The sequence below is a fragment of the Oncorhynchus mykiss genome, chromosome 5 (assembly GCF_013265735.2).
Source record: "Oncorhynchus mykiss isolate Arlee chromosome 5, USDA_OmykA_1.1, whole genome shotgun sequence".
NCBI lineage: Eukaryota > Metazoa > Chordata > Actinopteri > Salmoniformes > Salmonidae > Oncorhynchus > Oncorhynchus mykiss.
Genome location: NC_048569.1, coordinates 61,442,621 through 61,460,107, shown reverse-complemented (window position 1 = coordinate 61,460,107; position 17,487 = coordinate 61,442,621). Strand labels below are relative to the sequence as shown.

General features: G+C 47.0%; 1 protein-coding gene across 1 annotated transcript in view; it reads left to right on the top strand.

Moving 5' to 3' along the window:
- LOC110522983 (neurocan core protein-like) overlaps window positions 1–17,487 on the top strand; it is a 206,966-nt gene that overhangs the window by 50,971 nt on the left and 138,508 nt on the right. The window contains exons 3-8 of the mRNA XM_036978016.1: window positions 5,029–5,252; window positions 5,559–5,727; window positions 11,951–12,125; window positions 14,418–14,545; window positions 15,143–15,436; window positions 16,138–17,019. Of these exons, the coding sequence (XP_036833911.1) occupies window positions 5,029–5,252; window positions 5,559–5,727; window positions 11,951–12,125; window positions 14,418–14,545; window positions 15,143–15,436; window positions 16,138–17,019 (1,872 nt within the window). The remainder of the gene's footprint in view (window positions 1–5,028; window positions 5,253–5,558; window positions 5,728–11,950; window positions 12,126–14,417; window positions 14,546–15,142; window positions 15,437–16,137; window positions 17,020–17,487) is intronic.

Below are 17,487 nucleotides of genomic sequence, written 5' to 3'. Positions count from 1 at the left end.
AACAAAGGAGGGTCTCAATGGGGTTCTGCTTGTAAAAACATTTCCATCTAAATGCAGATTTGGTATATCTATTGCGATGGGGGCCACAGCACTTACATTCATTATTTAACCATGTGGGAATAGAGCCATTTTGTATCGTGGGCCTCCGCTTTAAACACTCATTTGGATTTTTAACAAGTGTATCTGCAATTGATTTTGTGTCACAAATTGTTGCAGTCGGTGTAGAAAACGAAATACAATCTGGGAAAGGGAAGAGAAACTAAAACCACATTTGTACAAAGCAAGGTTGACAGAAGGAGAACAGTGGTTACAACTTGACTTAATTCCCTGCACATTTGTTTGGGTGCTGTGGGAACACGGCCAACACAATGGTAATGTGGATCACCATACAGCTGCTTGGCCAAGTGGAAAGTGGAACAGGGTTTGGCAAACACTGCCATGCCTCATGATTACACAGTTGAAGCATTATCGGTGCTTCTCAGCTTAAACATACATTCGTCTGTTTTACATTTTCCCCAGCTACAGGAGAGGTGGCCCAGAAATTGCAGCGTGATAGTCCTTGGGGACTGTGTGTATATGTGTGTGTGTGTGTGTGTGTGTGTGTGTGTGTGTGTGTGTGTGTGTGTGTGTGCAGTAAACACACTGATGAGTACCACATTCCCGTGGGAAGTAGAGAACAGGGAGGAGAAGAGTGTGTGTGTGTCTCCTCAGACCTGCTGACTCACTCCATTGAGCCTGAGAGAACCAGCATACTCCAATCTCTGCCTCTTATGCTGCCAGAGTAGAGACACTTTCGAGAGAAAATGAGTGTGTGTGCGTGCACATGCATATGTGTGATTTACATTACTCCATTTCCCTTCTATAAATCACACTGTCGCTTCTCGCTTCCTCCTGTCTTTCCTTCCTCCCTTTGCCATCCTCACCATCATGTTCTGAGCAGAGTGCCAACCCCAAACCTCTTTTTACTGCGTTATACTCCCCTCTGAGGAAATTGGGCTGCTGCTACCAAGTGAGCAAAGTTCAGAAGTTCCACCATTTTCCCTGACAGACTGAAACACATTACATTTTGTACTCAGAGGACGGTCTCATATGTCACACGGAGAAACTGTACCTACCGGAACATTCTGTCTCAGGAACCGAGAATGCCCCGAATGACACTACTGATATGATCAATTGCCTTCAGTGCCACGGAAATCTCTGGAAATTCCTTATAACCTCGTAGACTTCGTAACATACCGGTAATCAAATCTGTCTCATAGGTGATATGGTTTAAAGCTCCTTCTGCAGCACACAGCCACACAAAGATGCACAGTATAAAACCTGTAGTTCACAAAGTTCTGTTTCCATCTTGAGCTCGTGTTTGATATTCCCTAGCCCCATTAAACGCCCCTTTTTGAAAAGAGGCGACCATGTTTTCCCTCACAGGTCACAGCTCTCTAGGCAGGTGGAGCATCACTTGAGTGTGCTGAGAGAAAACAGCCTTTGTAAGCACGAATCACCTTTCATGCCGTCGGAGGCAGCGCCAGCCACACGGTTTTACAAATAGATCAGCTAGGTGAGGGAGTCAAACACAGCACCGTGGGCGTCTCGGAGTGTTCAGCATGTCACACACAGACAGATGGAGAGGAGCCCTCTGTGTGTTGATGTTAAGCTCTTCGCCAAGTGGCAGTCAGCCTCTTAGGAAGCCACGGGTAAAGCATATAAAGCATGTAGCAACGAGCGCTGACAGCCATTCACACGTCTCGTCTGCTATTTGTGTGCTCTGGCGTGCTCAAAGACACAATAAACCATCAGACAGAAAATGATATATTCCCACAAAAGCTTGCGCGTGTGTATGAGTAGCATATGTGTATTCAGTGTGCCATGAATAATGAATGAGAGATGAGATGTTCTCAAGCAGGGGTTGGGGCAGGGGTTGGGGCTGAATGCCAGGCCAAGGGTAACCGTTGGGCTATGAGGGGAGGGTACACACATACGCACACCACTCTTATCCATCTGGCATTGGGCATAATTCAATGTGAATTGAAAATGAGGCAACAGAGGCCAAATTGAATTGCCGTCACAGACTGAATGTAACGAAATTGCTAGCTGATGCCGAGCGAAAACATCAAGCCAGGTTTCAGAAAAGGAAAACGGAAGAAAAATAGATTGTGTCAGAAGAATGAACAGAGGCAAAAATAAAAAGCTTCAGTGGCCGGGAGAGAGAAAAGCACAATGGTGTGTCTGTGATGATCTCGGGAAGCATCGCTCTTCCAATCAGCTACTTAATTACTGTGGAGAAAAGCCAGGAGAGACACGTTCCACCAGCGGTGCGACGCCACAACCCTGCTCCGCCACAACCCTGCTCCGCCACAACCCTGCTCCGCCACAACCCTGCTCCGCCACAACCCTGCTCCGCCACAACCCTGCTCCGCCACAACCCTGCTCCGCCACAACCCTGCTCCGCCGCACTTTACATGAATCTCATCAGATGAAATAGGAACGGGGAGCGAGTCGACGCTGCAGGTGTAGAGGAAACGAATAGTAATGAAAATAAATCAATACCCTCATTTCCCCGTACTTCCTACCATCAACCACTGCCTTCAGTTCTCTCTCTCTTTCTTTCCTTCCGTCTCTCATTCATAACAGCGTGACACTAGCAGTCTATGTTTCCCCCCTGCTGCCAGGGCAATCGAGAAAGAAATAAGAGGGTTTTAGTATATGCATTTCTCCCCTGGTTCCACTCAAACGATACAGCCTATCTGACAGATCTCAATGCTATTATTAATTAATGCTCCTATAAGAGAGGTCCCACAGTGAGTGTTTTGCTGATTGAACGTTTTTATAATAAGGAGGGCTTTTAAGTCTGGGGGAGAGTGTGTGTGTGCCCGTATTCCCTGCTGGCCTTCCCAGGCACTGGCGGCTGATGTTGTCGATACCTCCACATCCCAACACACTCCCACGTATCCTAATGACTTTGGGCTTGGATTGGTCTCAGGAGGAGCAGGGGAGGGTGGAGGGGTGGAGGGAGGCGGGGTGGAGGAAGGAGGAGTGGAGGGGTGGAGGGAGGAGGAGTGGAGGTGTGGAGGGAGGAGGAGTGGAGGGAGGAGGAGTGGAGGGGTGGAGGGAGGAGGAGTGGAGGGAGGAGGAGTGGAGGGGTGGAGGAGTGGAGGGAGGAGGAGTGGAGGGGTGGAGGAGTGGAGGCAGGAGGAGTGGAGGGGTGGAGGGAGGAGGAGTGGAGGGAGGAGGAGTGGAGGGGTGGAGGAGTGGAGGGAGGAGGAGTGGAGGGGTGGAGTGTGGAGGGGTGGAGGGAGGAGTAGTGGAGGGGTGGAGTGTAGAGGGGTGGAGGGAGGAGGAGTGGAGGGAGGAGGAGTGGAGGGGAGGAGGAGTGGAGGGGTGGAGGGGTGGAGGGAGGAGTAGTGGAGGGGTGAAGGGAGGAGTAGTGGAGGGGTGGAGGGAGGACTAGTGGAGGGGTGGAGGGAGGAGGGGTGGAGGGAGGAGGGGTGGAGGGAGGAGGAGTGGAGGGCTGGAGGGAGGAGGGGTGGAGGGAGGAGGAGTGGAGGAGTGGAGGGAGGAGGGGTGGAGGGAGGAGGGGTGGAGGGAGGAGGGGTGGAGGGAGGAGGAGTGGAGGGGTGGAGGGAGGAGGGGTGGAGTAGAGAAAAAAAGCCAGTAGCTTCCAATGTTAACCTCATTTATAATAAGGTGAAAGGTATGAATGGATAGAGATACAGTCTATATCTCTATCCTACGGGACTGTAGAGCAGGGGTCTCCAACGTGTAGATTGCAAGTTACAACTAGCTTAGCGCCCATCTATGTTTAGCTCGCGAATCAATTCTGAATGTACATGCCTTTTTTGACGTGTTCCATCGCAAGCTGTCATAAACATAAAGCTCCTGGCTATACAATCCAATCAAAGCCACATTGTCATTATCCCACCCTTGGTTAACCACTGTTGGCTTAAATAGCCAAATGTAACACAATATCTTCAAAATCATTTCCAGCAATATTGCCCGTCTGTCTTCTTTGTGCCCGCATTTGTTTATCACTTGTATGTAGCTAGTTAGCAATGCTAAGACTTTCCCCCAAAACCTTCTCAATTACATGTTAACTGCAAAGTAGGCTTGGCAGAATTATATCATGATTATTTGTATCAATTGGGAGGTGATGGTTTTGCAAACTCTGTCATGCCATGTTCTGCAGCAGTAGCCCTAACAGCAGAAACATCTCTAGGCCGACCCAGTCTTCTCTTGCTAGATGTGCAATTAAAGGCGAATTACACACAACAAAAAAATCTAAATGTGTTAGTTTTTATTCCAGACCCTAAAAATGGTCTTCTGGTGTGATTTAAATATTGACATGGACTCAGAACATAAATATGAATTGTTTCTCTGTGAATAATTGTAATATCGAGAGTAAAAAACTGAATTCAGGAAAATACTAAATATGATTTTTTGGGCACCCCCTTAGAGTTCTTTATTAACCATTATTTTACCACAGAAAACACATATCTTGTACACGAAGGACCAGGGGAAGAGTTGCAGGGTAAAGGAGAAGAGAAGAATGTGTTTATTTGAAGAAGAAAAAAACAATAGTATTTCGCGACATAGTTCATTTTCTAAAAGTAGCTCTCGTGCTAGAAAAGGTTGGAGACCTTTGGAGACCCTTGCTGGGACCAATAATCAAGGACCAATAATCAATCAGATAGGATAGAGATCATCCTCTTGTGTTATACTTTACAATTGCAGGACTGATTGAACAAGAGCAACATCCCCCAATAGATACACAGGAATCGATCCCCACCTTTCTCCATGCCAAAGAACATATAATGTGATAGTATTGTATATCAGTGATCCCCTTCCAGCCCAGTACAAACCCAGTACACACTTGACCCAGCTGAACCAGGTCTTGACACGTGGATAAAAAAGCAGCTGTATCATGCCGTAGTAGACCTAGTATCCATTTCCAGTGTTTTTGTCTGACACTGTGGACCTGATTGTGTATCTCTCCTCCTCCTCCTCCTCTTCCTCCTCGTCCTCTCCCCTCCCCAGGCTTGGTGTGGTCAGACCCGGTGGTGAACATGAGGAAGGTGACCCACCAGAGGGTGAGGGAGCAGCTGGCCAACACCGTCCTGCTGCCCTGTGTCTTCACCCTGCGCCCCACCCCTACCCACGAGCCCCCCCGCATCAAGTGGACCAAGGTGTGGGGACAGAGGGGTGACGATGGTCGGCAGAGGGAACAGTCCATCCTGGTCGCCAAGTACAACGTAGTCAAGGTAAAGATTGACTGAGTGAGAAGAATACAAAATGTTGGTTTTATGTGTATGGAGAGTGTGTTGGCCGTCAATCCAGTACTGTGCAGTACTATATGTACTGCACAATCCTTTCTTCTTTCTATGACAATAAGATTAAATACATTTCCTCTCACTGTTTTTCTGCTGCCAACTATAATAATTGGACCAGCAAACATTTAGTGGAATGTCCTTTTTCTTTTTCATTGCCATCTTTGTTGTGTTTCATACTGTATGCTTAATTTTGATCTAACTGTGTGTTCATAACTGTAATGTCTTTTCGTGGTTTAGGTTAAGAAGGCATTCCAGGGGCGTGTCACCCTGCCCGGTTACCAGGACAACCGTTACAACGCCAGCCTGGCGCTCAGCGGTCTGCGCTCCAGTGACTCGGGCATGTACCGCTGTGAGGTGGTAGTGGGCATCAACGACGAACAGGACACCGTGCCCCTGGAGGTTACAGGTAATACTGACCCCTGCTACACTCATTACACCTGAGTCGTGTTCAGTAGGCTCCAAACAGGAAGTAAACGTAACAAAACAGGGAGGGACAACCTGGACTCGTCCAATAAGAAATGCCCATTTACATTGCCCATTGCAAAACGCTTTAAAGTGTTTTGTCCCTAATGAGCACGACCCTGACTGTAGCTCTAACTGGCATTGCTAATGGAATTATTATATAATTATATAATGTTTACTGTGTGGGAATGTCTGGTCTGGGGAACGTGACAACCTGTGCCAACTGGACCGAGTAATAGATCGTTGACCCTGTCGCTTAGGTCTGTTTCATGCCATGAAAGCAAATAGACCTAATGAGAAAATGAAGTGTTGTTATCTGATGTTACGTTGAGGTCTCTGGGCTGTAGTTTATGTTGAACCCACCCACTTCTGTGAGGTCCTGGGGATATTATATGCCATATCAGCTAATAGTATCATAGTAATTACCAAATGAACATTTTTCAGATTTTTCCAGGTCACTTGCTGTTTTTAATAAATGCCTATTAAAGTAATGACTTAAGGGAAGTGGCACTCTGCTCTCTGCATTGGCTTTGCAGTGCTGCTCTGTACTCACCTAGATCTACACAATGCTGCCAGCAGTCAGCTGATCTTCAGCTCCACATTACACCCAGTAGCCTCATTCACTCACCCACATACTGTACACTAGCTCCATGGGCTCCCAGTGCGAATAGCACAGATATAGCACTACGCTATTATTACACGATATAACCACTGTGTGTGTGTGTGTGTTCCTGTGTTCGTGTGTGTGTTCCTGTGTGTGTGGGAATGTTTACATGCGTGTGTGTGTGTGTGTGTGTGTGTGTGTGTGTGTGTGTGTGTGTGTGTGTGTGTGTGTGTGTGTGTGTGTGTGTGTGTGTGTGTGTGTGTGTGTGTGACAGTGGCTCTATCTCAATGATTATGACATCAAGCAGTGTGTTTTTTCCCCATCGACTACTCCTCTCTCTCTCTATTCTCTCCATGATAGCACTTCATTGCTCCTGTAGATACCCCTGGCTCGGTGCTCAGCAAACCCTGTCCCCACTCCCAGCCAATCGATTAGCATGCCATAAAACCCCCTTCAGAAAGAGAAACCCATTACTGGTTGGTCCGTCTAGGGGCGCACCAAACATTCTCCCGGGCTTAGCGTTAATTACAAGTCACGCTACATTGCAGAGCCCCCAATACTAACTCCTGCAAGTGTTTAATATACACAGAGTATACAAAACATTAAGGACACCTTCTCTTTCCATGACATAGAGTGACCAGGTGAATCCAGGTGAAAGCTGTGATCACTTATTGATGACACTTGTTAAATCCACTTCAATCAGTGTAGATGAAAGGGAGGTTAAAGAAGGATTTTTAAACCTTGAGGCAACTGAGCCATGTGTATCTGTGCCATACAGAAGGTGAATGGACAAGACAAAATATTTAAGTGAACGGGGTATGGTAGTAGGTGCCAGGCACACCGGTTTGTGTCAAGAACTGCAACGCTGCTGGGTTTTTCACGCTCAACAGTTTCCCGTGTGTATCAAGAATGGGCCATCACCAAAAGGACATCAAGCCAACTTGACACCCCTGTGGGAAGCGTTGGAGTCAACATCCCTGTGGAACGCTTTCGACTCATTGTAGAGTCCATGCCGACGAATTGAGGCTGTTCTGAGGGCAAAGGGGGGAGGGGGGAAAGGGTGCAACTCAATGCTAGTGTCACGCTGGTATAAAGGATTTTGGAGACAGGCGCAGGAATACACAATAGTTTAAAAAAATAAAAACACATATACAAAAACACTGGGCTGTACCCAAACAAAAGAGCGAGGGTAAACCTCGTTGAACAATACGGGACGATACCCGTAATACACAATATATAAAGCACGCAGCATAACAGCCGCACCAATGCATAGGTACTCACACCACCAATGGACATGGGAACAATAATCGACAGGACAATGGTGAACGAAGGGCACACTTATACTATTACTAATCAATGGGAATAGGGGCCAGGTGTGCGTAATGAAAGTTCCGGGGGGATCCGTGACGATTAGGAAGGTGTCCTTAATGTTTTGTACACTCAGTGTAATAATTAGCAAGGTATTGATACTGCCCGGCCATATCAATATCATATTAATTCTGGACAGCCGGGATCGGCTTGTTTGTGTGTGTTCTAAACCCTGGTTAGGTTCTCTCTCTGTCCATTCGGCCCATATTGCATGGTCAATTGTCTGTCTCTCCAATTAGAGCCCAGACATTGATCCTCGCTGTCAGCCACAGTCATGAGATACAGTATGTCAGGTCGGCTTAAGTGGTGATCCACAAATAGACATATCTACACACAGGTGATAATCTCTGCATTGTAGGTATATTAGCCTGGTGGGTAGGAGCGTTGGGCCAGTGGCCCCCTGCACCTCTATGATTCAGAGGGGTTGAGTTAAATGCAGAAGACACATTTCAGATGAATGCATTCAGTTGTACAACTGACTAGGCATCCCCCTTTCAGATTTTCCGCACAGGCAGGACTGTATTAGTGTTGTATACTGTGTTGCAACAAGGGCATCACTCAATTATCTACAGCTTTCTCAGTATATGTGCTCTCCTGTTCTCTTCAGAGACTGGAGCAGAATGGTGTGCTCAGAGCATGTGCAGACCAGCTGGCTGGAGTGTTTATGGACTTATTCAATCTCTTCCTATCCCAGGCTATTGTCCCCACTTGCTTTAAGATGTCCACAATTGTTCCTGTACCCAAGAAAGTACAGGGAGGAGGTGAGAGCCCTAGTGGCGTAGTGCCAGGAAAATCACCTTACCCAATGTCAACTAAATGGATGGAACTGATGGTGGACTTCAGGAAACAGCAGAGAGCACGCCCCATCCACATCGACAGGGCAGCAGTGTAGGGGGTGAAAAGCTTCAAGTTCCTCGACGTGCACATCACTGACAACCTGAAATGGTCCTCCCACACAGACAGGGTGGTGAAGAAGGCACAACAGCAACATTGCCTCTTCAACCTCAGGAGGATAAAACATGTTGGCTTGGCCTCTAAGACCCTCGCAAACTTCTACAGACGCACCATTGATAGCATCCTGTCGGCTGTATCAACACCTGGTAGGGCAATTGCACCGTCCTCAACTGCAGGGCTCTCCAGAGGGTGGCGCGTCAGCCCAACGCATCATCGGGGGCACATTGCCTGCCCTCCAGGCCAAGAAGATCATCAAGGACCTCAGCGACCCGAGCCACGGCCTGTTCACCCAGCTACCATCTGAAGGGAGAAGACAGTACAGGTGTGTCAAAGATGGAAAACAGCTTCTAACTCTAGGCCATCAGATTGTTAAATAGTCACCCTCTGAATGGCACACATACACAATCCATGTCTCAATTGTCTTGTCTTAAAAATCCTTCTTTAACCTGTCTCCTCCCCTTCACCTACACTGACTGAAGTGACATCAATAAGGGATCATAGCTTTCACCTGGATTCACCTTGTCAGTCTATGTTCTCAATGTTGTGTATACTCAACATATTTGAGTCAACTGGAGGTGTACCTGTGGATGTATTTCAAGGCCTACCATCAAACTCAGTGCCCTTTTGCTTGACATCATGGGAAAATCAAAATAAATCAGCCCCCTAAAAAAATTGTAGACCTCCAAAAGTCTGGTTTATCCTTGGGAGCAATTTCTAAATGCCTGAAGGTACCACGTTCATCTGTACAAACAATAGTACGCAAGTATAAACACCATGGGACCACGCAGCTGTCATACAGCTCAGGAAGGAGACGCGTTCTGTCTCCTAGAGATGAGCGTACTTTGGTGCAAAAAACAACAGTGAAGGACCATGTGAAGATGCTGGATGAAACAGGTACAAAAGTATCTATATCCACAGTAAAACAAATCCTATATCGACATCACCTGAAAGGCCGCTCAGCAAGGAAAAGCCACTGCTCCAAAACCGCCATAAAAGATCCAGACTACGGTTTACAACTGCACATGGGGACAGAGATCGTACATTTTGGAGAAATGTCCTCTGGTCTTATGAAACAAAATATAGCTGCTTGGCCATAATGACCATCGTTATGTTTGGAGGGAAAAGGGGGAGCTTGCAAGCCGAAGAACACCATCCCAACCGTGAAGCACGGGGGTGGCAGCATCATGTTGTGGGGGTGCTTTGCTGCAGGAGGGACTGGTGCACTTCACAGAATAGATGGCATCATGAGGATGGAAAATTAGGTGGATATATTGAAGCAACATCTCAAGACGTCAGTCAGGAAGTTAAAGCTTGGTCACAAATGGGTCTTCCAAATGGACAAACGGCATACTTCCGAAGTTGTGGCAAAATAGCTTAAGGACAACAAAGTCAAGGTATCGGAGTGGCCATCACAAAGCCCTGTCCTCAATCCTATAGAAATGTTGAAAAAGCATGTGCGAGCAAGGAGGCCTGCAAACCTGACTCAATCACAACAGCTCTGTCAGGAGGAATGGGCCAAAATTCACCCAACTTATTGTGGGAAGCTTGTGGAAGGCTAACCAAAACATTTGACCCAAGTTAAACAATTTAAAGGCAATGCTACCAAATACTAATTGAGTGTATGTAAACTTCTGGCCCACTGGGAATGTGAAAGCAATAGAAATAAAAGCTGAACTAAATTATTCTCTCTACTATTATTCTGACATGACACATTCTTAAAATAAAGTGGTGATCTTAACTGACCTAAGACAGGGAATGTTTACTAGGATTAAATGTCAGGAATTGTGAGTTTAACTGAGTTTAAATGTATTTGGCTAAGGTGTGTGTAAATTTCCAACTTCAACTGTATGTGTATATACATTCCGGACTCTGGCATTGCTCATGCTGCTATTTTTTTATTTATGTGTATTGTTTTTTATTGTTAGGTTTTACTGCACTGTTGGAGCTAGAAACATTTTGCTGCACCTGCGATAACATTTGCAAAATATGCGTACGCGACAGTGGCGGTCAGTGCCGCTTATGAGGAGGGAGGATGATAGTGTAGTTTTATCTAAAATGTATAACTTTTTAAATGTTTGGATGGATGGTCCTCCCCTTCTTCCTCTGAGGAGCCTCCACTGGTACGTGACCAACAACATTTGATTTGCATGTCTTATGGTTTGGTGGAAATAGAGAGTGTGTGGTAGTTGTGGGAAATATGACCCTTCTGTTAAATGGGACGGGGTCCCCCCCCCCCCCCCCCCCCCCCCCCCCATGGTGCTCATCAGAAACCTATTTGTCTCCCAAACGTCAGAACGGAAGCAGATAGCATCTCTGTGTTTGGCCTGGCTCCTAGCCTCAGAGGGAAGGAGCCCTAAACAGAGACCCTGGGAGAAGAGAAATGAAAAGCCAGGGAGTGTACAGTACAGCATTATATGGAAACAGGATGGAGGGCTGTAGCTGTGTGGGTGTGTGTGAGTGTGTGCTTTAACGCGTATAAGTGTGGGTGTGTCTGTCATACCACAGGGATACCGGCTCATTTCTGAGGCTAGCCTGCAGCATGATTGCTCAAATTGGCCCCGCGCCCCGAGGAGTTTCTGTCATTATGCTACACAAAGCATCAGAAGATAAAGGAACCCATGTTTGGAGCTGTATCCCAGCCTCCCTGTCTACAGGCTTTCATGTAGTGGGCTCCGCTGGGGTTTGATGTGTGAATTTCAGGCCGAGGTGGCCCCGCATGCGGGGGAGGTTAGTGATGCTAGCTTGGTGGGGAAATATGAGATGGACACTTCAAAAGCAATTCCCTTCCCATTTCTCAGCACAGTGGAGAGGAATCCTGGCCATTCACAGGTCAGGGAATGAGCGCATGGGACTCATCTCTCATTCCTTTGTTTCCTCTTTCTCGCTTCTCATTCTCTATCTATCTCTCTTTTACTATCTCTCTCAAATCACTGTTTCTTTTTTGGATATGATAAGAAGATATGGTATTGCTGTGGACTGTAAGCTAAAGCAGTAAAGCAAACATGGTTGCTGTTTGTCATCCACTGTATCCAAGGACAAGATCTCTCCCCTAAAGATAAGCCAGTCTGATGCAAATTAACTTTGAGCTGTTTTTCAGCTTCCTGTGCAGATACAGATATTTTGAAGTACATGGTAATGCAGGTTTCGAGCCGTGTGTCTGTGCGCGTACAAGCGTGTGTCCATGTCTACATATTATCCCAGCGTTGCCCTACGTGTTTTCACCTCTGCATCATCTCCTCAGGTGTGTTGTTCCACTACCGTGCCCCCCACGACCGCTACGCCCTGTCCTTCCCCGACGCCCAGCGGGTGTGTCTGGAGAACTCGGCTGTCATCGCCACGCCTGCTCAGCTCCAGGCCACCTTTGCCGACGGGTATGACAACTGTGATGCCGGCTGGCTCTCTGACCAGAGCGTGAGGTAAGGGCAAAAACGACCGGGCATGAAGCTTGACACAGCAAAACACACCACAACATGGCCACTATCCTTATAGACAGGCACGTGCACAGATAGGGCTCTACCTGTGCCGAGCACATGCCCTTTTTTGTCCTTACAGTCTCCAAAGTGCTCAATTGGGTGGTGGTATAATTTCCCGCCCCAAAAAATATATAAATGGTTTGTCATAGTTCGGAACAGAGATTGTGTGCGCCCGGTATCCAAACATGGATTGAGAGACGTGGTCACTGGTCGAGTGTGTGTAGCTAGCTACCTAGTGTAATGAAACAGACAAATCCTCAACCTTCTAGCCCGAAGTCCAGTGCACTATCAAACGTGCCCCAACAGCAAGCGGCAGAGTCGATATCCGCGCTTATAAACCCAGGGTTGTTATATTAGTTTAAACATCAAAAGAAATGCCACAACAGCATTTAGCGTAGCACCCCGTATTATTGGCACATTCAACAGCTTTTAAGAAATATATTACCTTCAACCGTGTCATCTTGTGATCAAACCATCAATGTTTTGGGATTATTGGTGTCTTAAAAATATTAGCTAATAGGTTAGCAATTGGCATGTTGGACATATCAGTGGAAATATTAATACTATCAGGGGTTTAGCAAAAAAACATCTGTTGCGTATTATCGGCATGCGGTTCCCATTATGGTTCCCATTTTGTTCATTTACAAGATATATCCGTATAATTTTTTGCAAAAAAAGGAGACCCCCAACCTCGTATCTGAAGTGCTTACTAGGGGAAAGGGGGATACCTAGTCAGTTGTACAACTGAATGCACTCAACTGAAATGTGTCATCCGCATTTAACCCTCTGAATCAGAGAGGTGCGGGGGGGCTGCCTTAATCAACGGCGCACAGGGAACAGTGGGTTAACTGCCTTGCTCAGGGGCAGAATGACAGATTTTTACCTTGTCATCTCGGGGATTCAATCCAGCAACCTTTCAGTTACTAGCCCAACGCTCTAACCACCAGGCTAGATAGTTGACTAACATTAGTTGGCTAGCCTTCTGGTTAAAAAAATATATACTTGCCTGAAATCCGTTAGCTATATTTCAGTGGTAAAAAGTTGGATATTAAATTATGTGTGGTCTGTCGTGCAGTCGAATTTAATCGGTGGTCAGGTGTCGAGGGTGTCTTTAGTCGCAAAACGTAACTTTATTTTCCGATGTTGGGAGAAGATTTGCTAGCATTTTATAAATTGTTTACTTATGATACTTATCTGCTGCAACAATGCAAAGCAATATCTCTGACGAGTAAGTGTCAGAGGTAATACATCTTAATGAAGAGTGGCAAAGTATATGTTTACTTCAGACTAACAAAAAATTACAAGGCTTTGATAGGCAACTCGCTTTCATAAAAATTCTCTGTGGCCCAAATAAGGAACTAAGGAATGAAATGACTTTCAGAAAGTAAGGTATGCAAAGTTTTTTGACCCCAGTGGTCCCCTCATGAACTTCTGAATCTCTCATATCAAAGGATGTAATTGCTTGTTTACATTTCAGAGGCTAGCTCTGTCATTCCTCATTACACTCCGCCATTTTAGCCACAACTATCCCTCAACTACCTTTCATGTTGATGTTTGTGTTTCAGCTTGCCGCCTCCCATTATGTCTGTTGGTGACGGATAGTCAGTGTGTGTGTGCGCGCGCGCACGCGTGCGTAGGACAGTTAACGTCCGTGTGGATATTTTGACACATCTCTATCTCAAACGTCTTCCCAATAATTGCACTGGAGAAGCAGCTTGCATATTTCTCCTCGACAGCTTTCCCTGAGAGCTGCAACCTGTCCTCTCCTCTCCTCCCCACCTGGGACACATATAATTGGTCCATCTCCAGAGCTACTTGGCTACACATCAATGAGGAGGCAAACGTGCAATTAATAATGTAAAAATAGAGACATCAGCTACCAGGATGGAAGGCTGAGATAAGAGATTTAGCCATAACATTGTCTGACGAAAACTGTTGCAAACCGAGCACATGCATGATTGTAGCTACTGAGTGTGTAATAAGCCTTCCTTCCTTCCTTCCATCCTTCCTTCCTTCCTGTTGTCCTCCATAAGCCCCTGTATGCCTGTATACATAATCTCTTAATCAGCATTTAGCCTGTACCCTCATTGCTGTTTGAATCAATGTACTTCAGAGTAATTGCACAGTCGGAGCCCGGATATAGATTGCTTTTCGCCCCCCAGCCGAGAGGTTTCTGGAGAAATTCCTGATTTTCTTTGGCTCCCCTCCTTCCTCTACCCCTGCCTCTCTCCTCAGGTACCCTATCCAGTCTCCCAGGCCTGGTTGCTATGGCGACAGGCAGGACTCACCTGGAGTGCGCAACTACGGCAATCGGGCCCCTGACGAGCTGTTTGATGTCTACTGCTTTTCCAAGCAACTGCAAGGTAGGAGGGAGGCGTCAATTAGATTTTAGTCATGCAAGGCCCTGCAAATCCCCAGACGCCCCAGGAGCTACGATGCTGGAACCGCCTGACTCATTTTGAGCTGTAGCTGGGTGGTGAGTTATACTGCCGTGGCCAGGATCAGAGGAAACTTCTACAGAAGGATTGAGTCCTATTCACAGCAGGTGCCTTTAAAATAGCACTTGGGAACCTGGGTAATTTGTTACTGTGCAGAGCTAAACCGTTCAGTTAATAGTGATACTGTAGCAGGAAGTAGGTAATTTTCAGAGAGTGTCATTATTGACACCTTGCATATAACTGGGCTATCTAGCTGGACAGGATGGGTGTCCAGTGGTATTCTATGGTTCTTACTCTGGGTCGTTGGTTTATTGACCTGTTCAATCTGGTCTATAATCACTTCTCATATTACATTCCACACCACTCTATTCATCTCATAATTTATTGTAATTATATCGCCCCTTCTTCTTCATATGGTACTCCCATCCTCCCCCGTTGCTCCTGTACCTCCCAAACCGCTCTCTTCCCCCCACACTACCTCATTTTTACCTCCGTTTCTCCATCTCCACCCTCCTCTCCCAGGTGAGGTGTTCCACTTGTCTGTACCAGAGAAGCTGAGCCTGGCCACAGCCTCTACCCACTGCCACGCTCTAAATGCTCAGCTGGCCACGGCAGGGCAGCTCTACCTAGCTTGGCAGGCCGGCCTGGACCAGTGTGACCCAGGTTGGCTGGCTGACGGCAGCGTGCGCTACCCTATAAACCTTCCCCGGCGCAACTGTGGCGGGGATGATCCGGGGGTGCGCACTGTCTACCACAACCCCAACCGCACCGGTTTCCCAGTAACCACCACCCGCTTCGACGCCTACTGCTACCGAGGTAATGGCAGGGTTGCCATCACCATGGCAACCGTCCTGTTTAATTCCCATTAATTAGTGCGTGTTGTTTGTCTCATGCATGAATTAATACAGAGGGGATTCAGTGACATTTTGGTCCCTTCTGGGATCTGAAATCTTCTACTGTAGCAACCAGCCAGTGTCTGGTATCAGCATCTGCAAGCTTTCAATACAGACTTAGAGACCCAGCAGAGTTCTGTACACTGGCTGTAGCCTCAATGTCCTTGCAGTGTCATTCTAGAGTGTTTATAATGTTACTGGACCACTGGTGATTTGTCTAACTTAGTTTCAAGTTCACTTTGGAACGATTGTACACTCCTGTGTGCTGTGTGCTGTGTGCTGTGTGCTTGGATTTGATTGTGTTTGTACAGTGTGTGGTCTGCATTACCTCCTCGGCGTGTCATGGAGGATGATTGACAGGGACTAAATTGATTACAGACGTAATGAAGTCTTATCTTAGACTTTTCCCTAAAAGAAAGTAACCCAAAGAGAGAGGAAGAACATGTCTATATGTATTATTTATACTTTATTATTGAAACAAAACCAAAAACAGAGGTCATCAACATATAAGAATATGGACGATTCACAGCTTATTGCAAAGATTATTATTTAAAGCCCATGCCTTATTGCCAGGAAAGCAAATAAGAATGCTAATATATATATATATATTTTATATAATTCCAGAACGTGATGCAGGAGTCCAGGCAGCTCAGCCAGGGTTCCTCCAATACAGAGAGCCAGAGAACAACTCATCAGACACTGAGCCCCAGCGCTCTGACCCCTTCCCCAAACCCTCCACCTGGACTGGCATCGTGGACCTGGACAAGGAGGGAATCAGCTCCATCGCTAGAGGCAACGAGTCCTCTGAGATCTCAGAGGAGCACGTGGTAATCCACCTCCAGCCAGGGGAGGGTACCCAGCGCTGGGGAGAGGAGAACCAGGAGACCCAGGACCGATCCAAAACTGGAGCCCCTCAGGACGCCTCCTCCAGCCCTAAGACCAAGACCAGTACCCTGAGTCTGTCTGCCCTGGAGAGTCTGGAGACCCACGGAGGTTCTGCCCAGGAGGAGGTGGAGGGTGAGGGGGAAGTGGAGGGGCGTTTCGGGTCGTCCGACTCCCCTCTTTCCTCCCAGACCTCTCCAACGCTCCAGGCTCAGACTGCCAATAGCGTTCTCCACAGCTTCGTCAACAACCTGATGAATCCCTTCAAGTATTGGACAGGCTCTGTGGAGACCGACACAGAGGCCCCTCCCCCAGCCACACCTGCCTCACTGCCCGAGGGGACATTATCTGTGGCAGACCAGGAACCCCCAGGGTCGGCTAAGGTCAACCCCACCGAAGGGAGGCCCAATCTTGGCAGCAAAGGAAGCACTGACAGCGGCGTCATGGAGCATCGGAGTGGAGGCTCCTCGCTCAAGACATCCACCGGTGGGCTCACCAGCTCAGAGGAGGGTCTAACTGAGCAGGAGAAAGAGGTGGTCCCATTTGGCCCTGTGATCCTGTACACACAGCCAGGGAGGGATCCAAGCACATCCCTAACCAACCCTTCAGCCTCCTCATCTAATGGTAAGAGCCACCTGCAATCCATCCATCAGAGAGGCTGTGTGGCTTGTCTGAGTACACCCTGTCTCTTTATAATGTAGTTCATTACATTTTCTCTCTAAAAGTAATTTTCTTTTTTCGTTCCTATTTCCGAGGCATATTGCCGGCCTCAGTATTTTCTTCCAAATCAATGGCTTGTGTGAAATTGAAAATGCGCTGTTTACGAAGGCAGTACATTGAACATATGGTTTCTATGGATCGCCAGCTATGGTGAGGTTTGTTTCATACTGTTAGACACTGTCTCAGGACAATATTTATGGGAGAAACATTCAGCCACTTTGTGGAGGACAATGGAAGTAGAATAGGAACATTATTCCAAAATGATATTCTGCATTTCAGATTGTTGCTCCTAGACACCGTCTCTGTGTCACAGATGTTAGAATTTCCAGAATATCAAAACATTACTCCCATTTCCTTCTTTGTTTTTCCCAG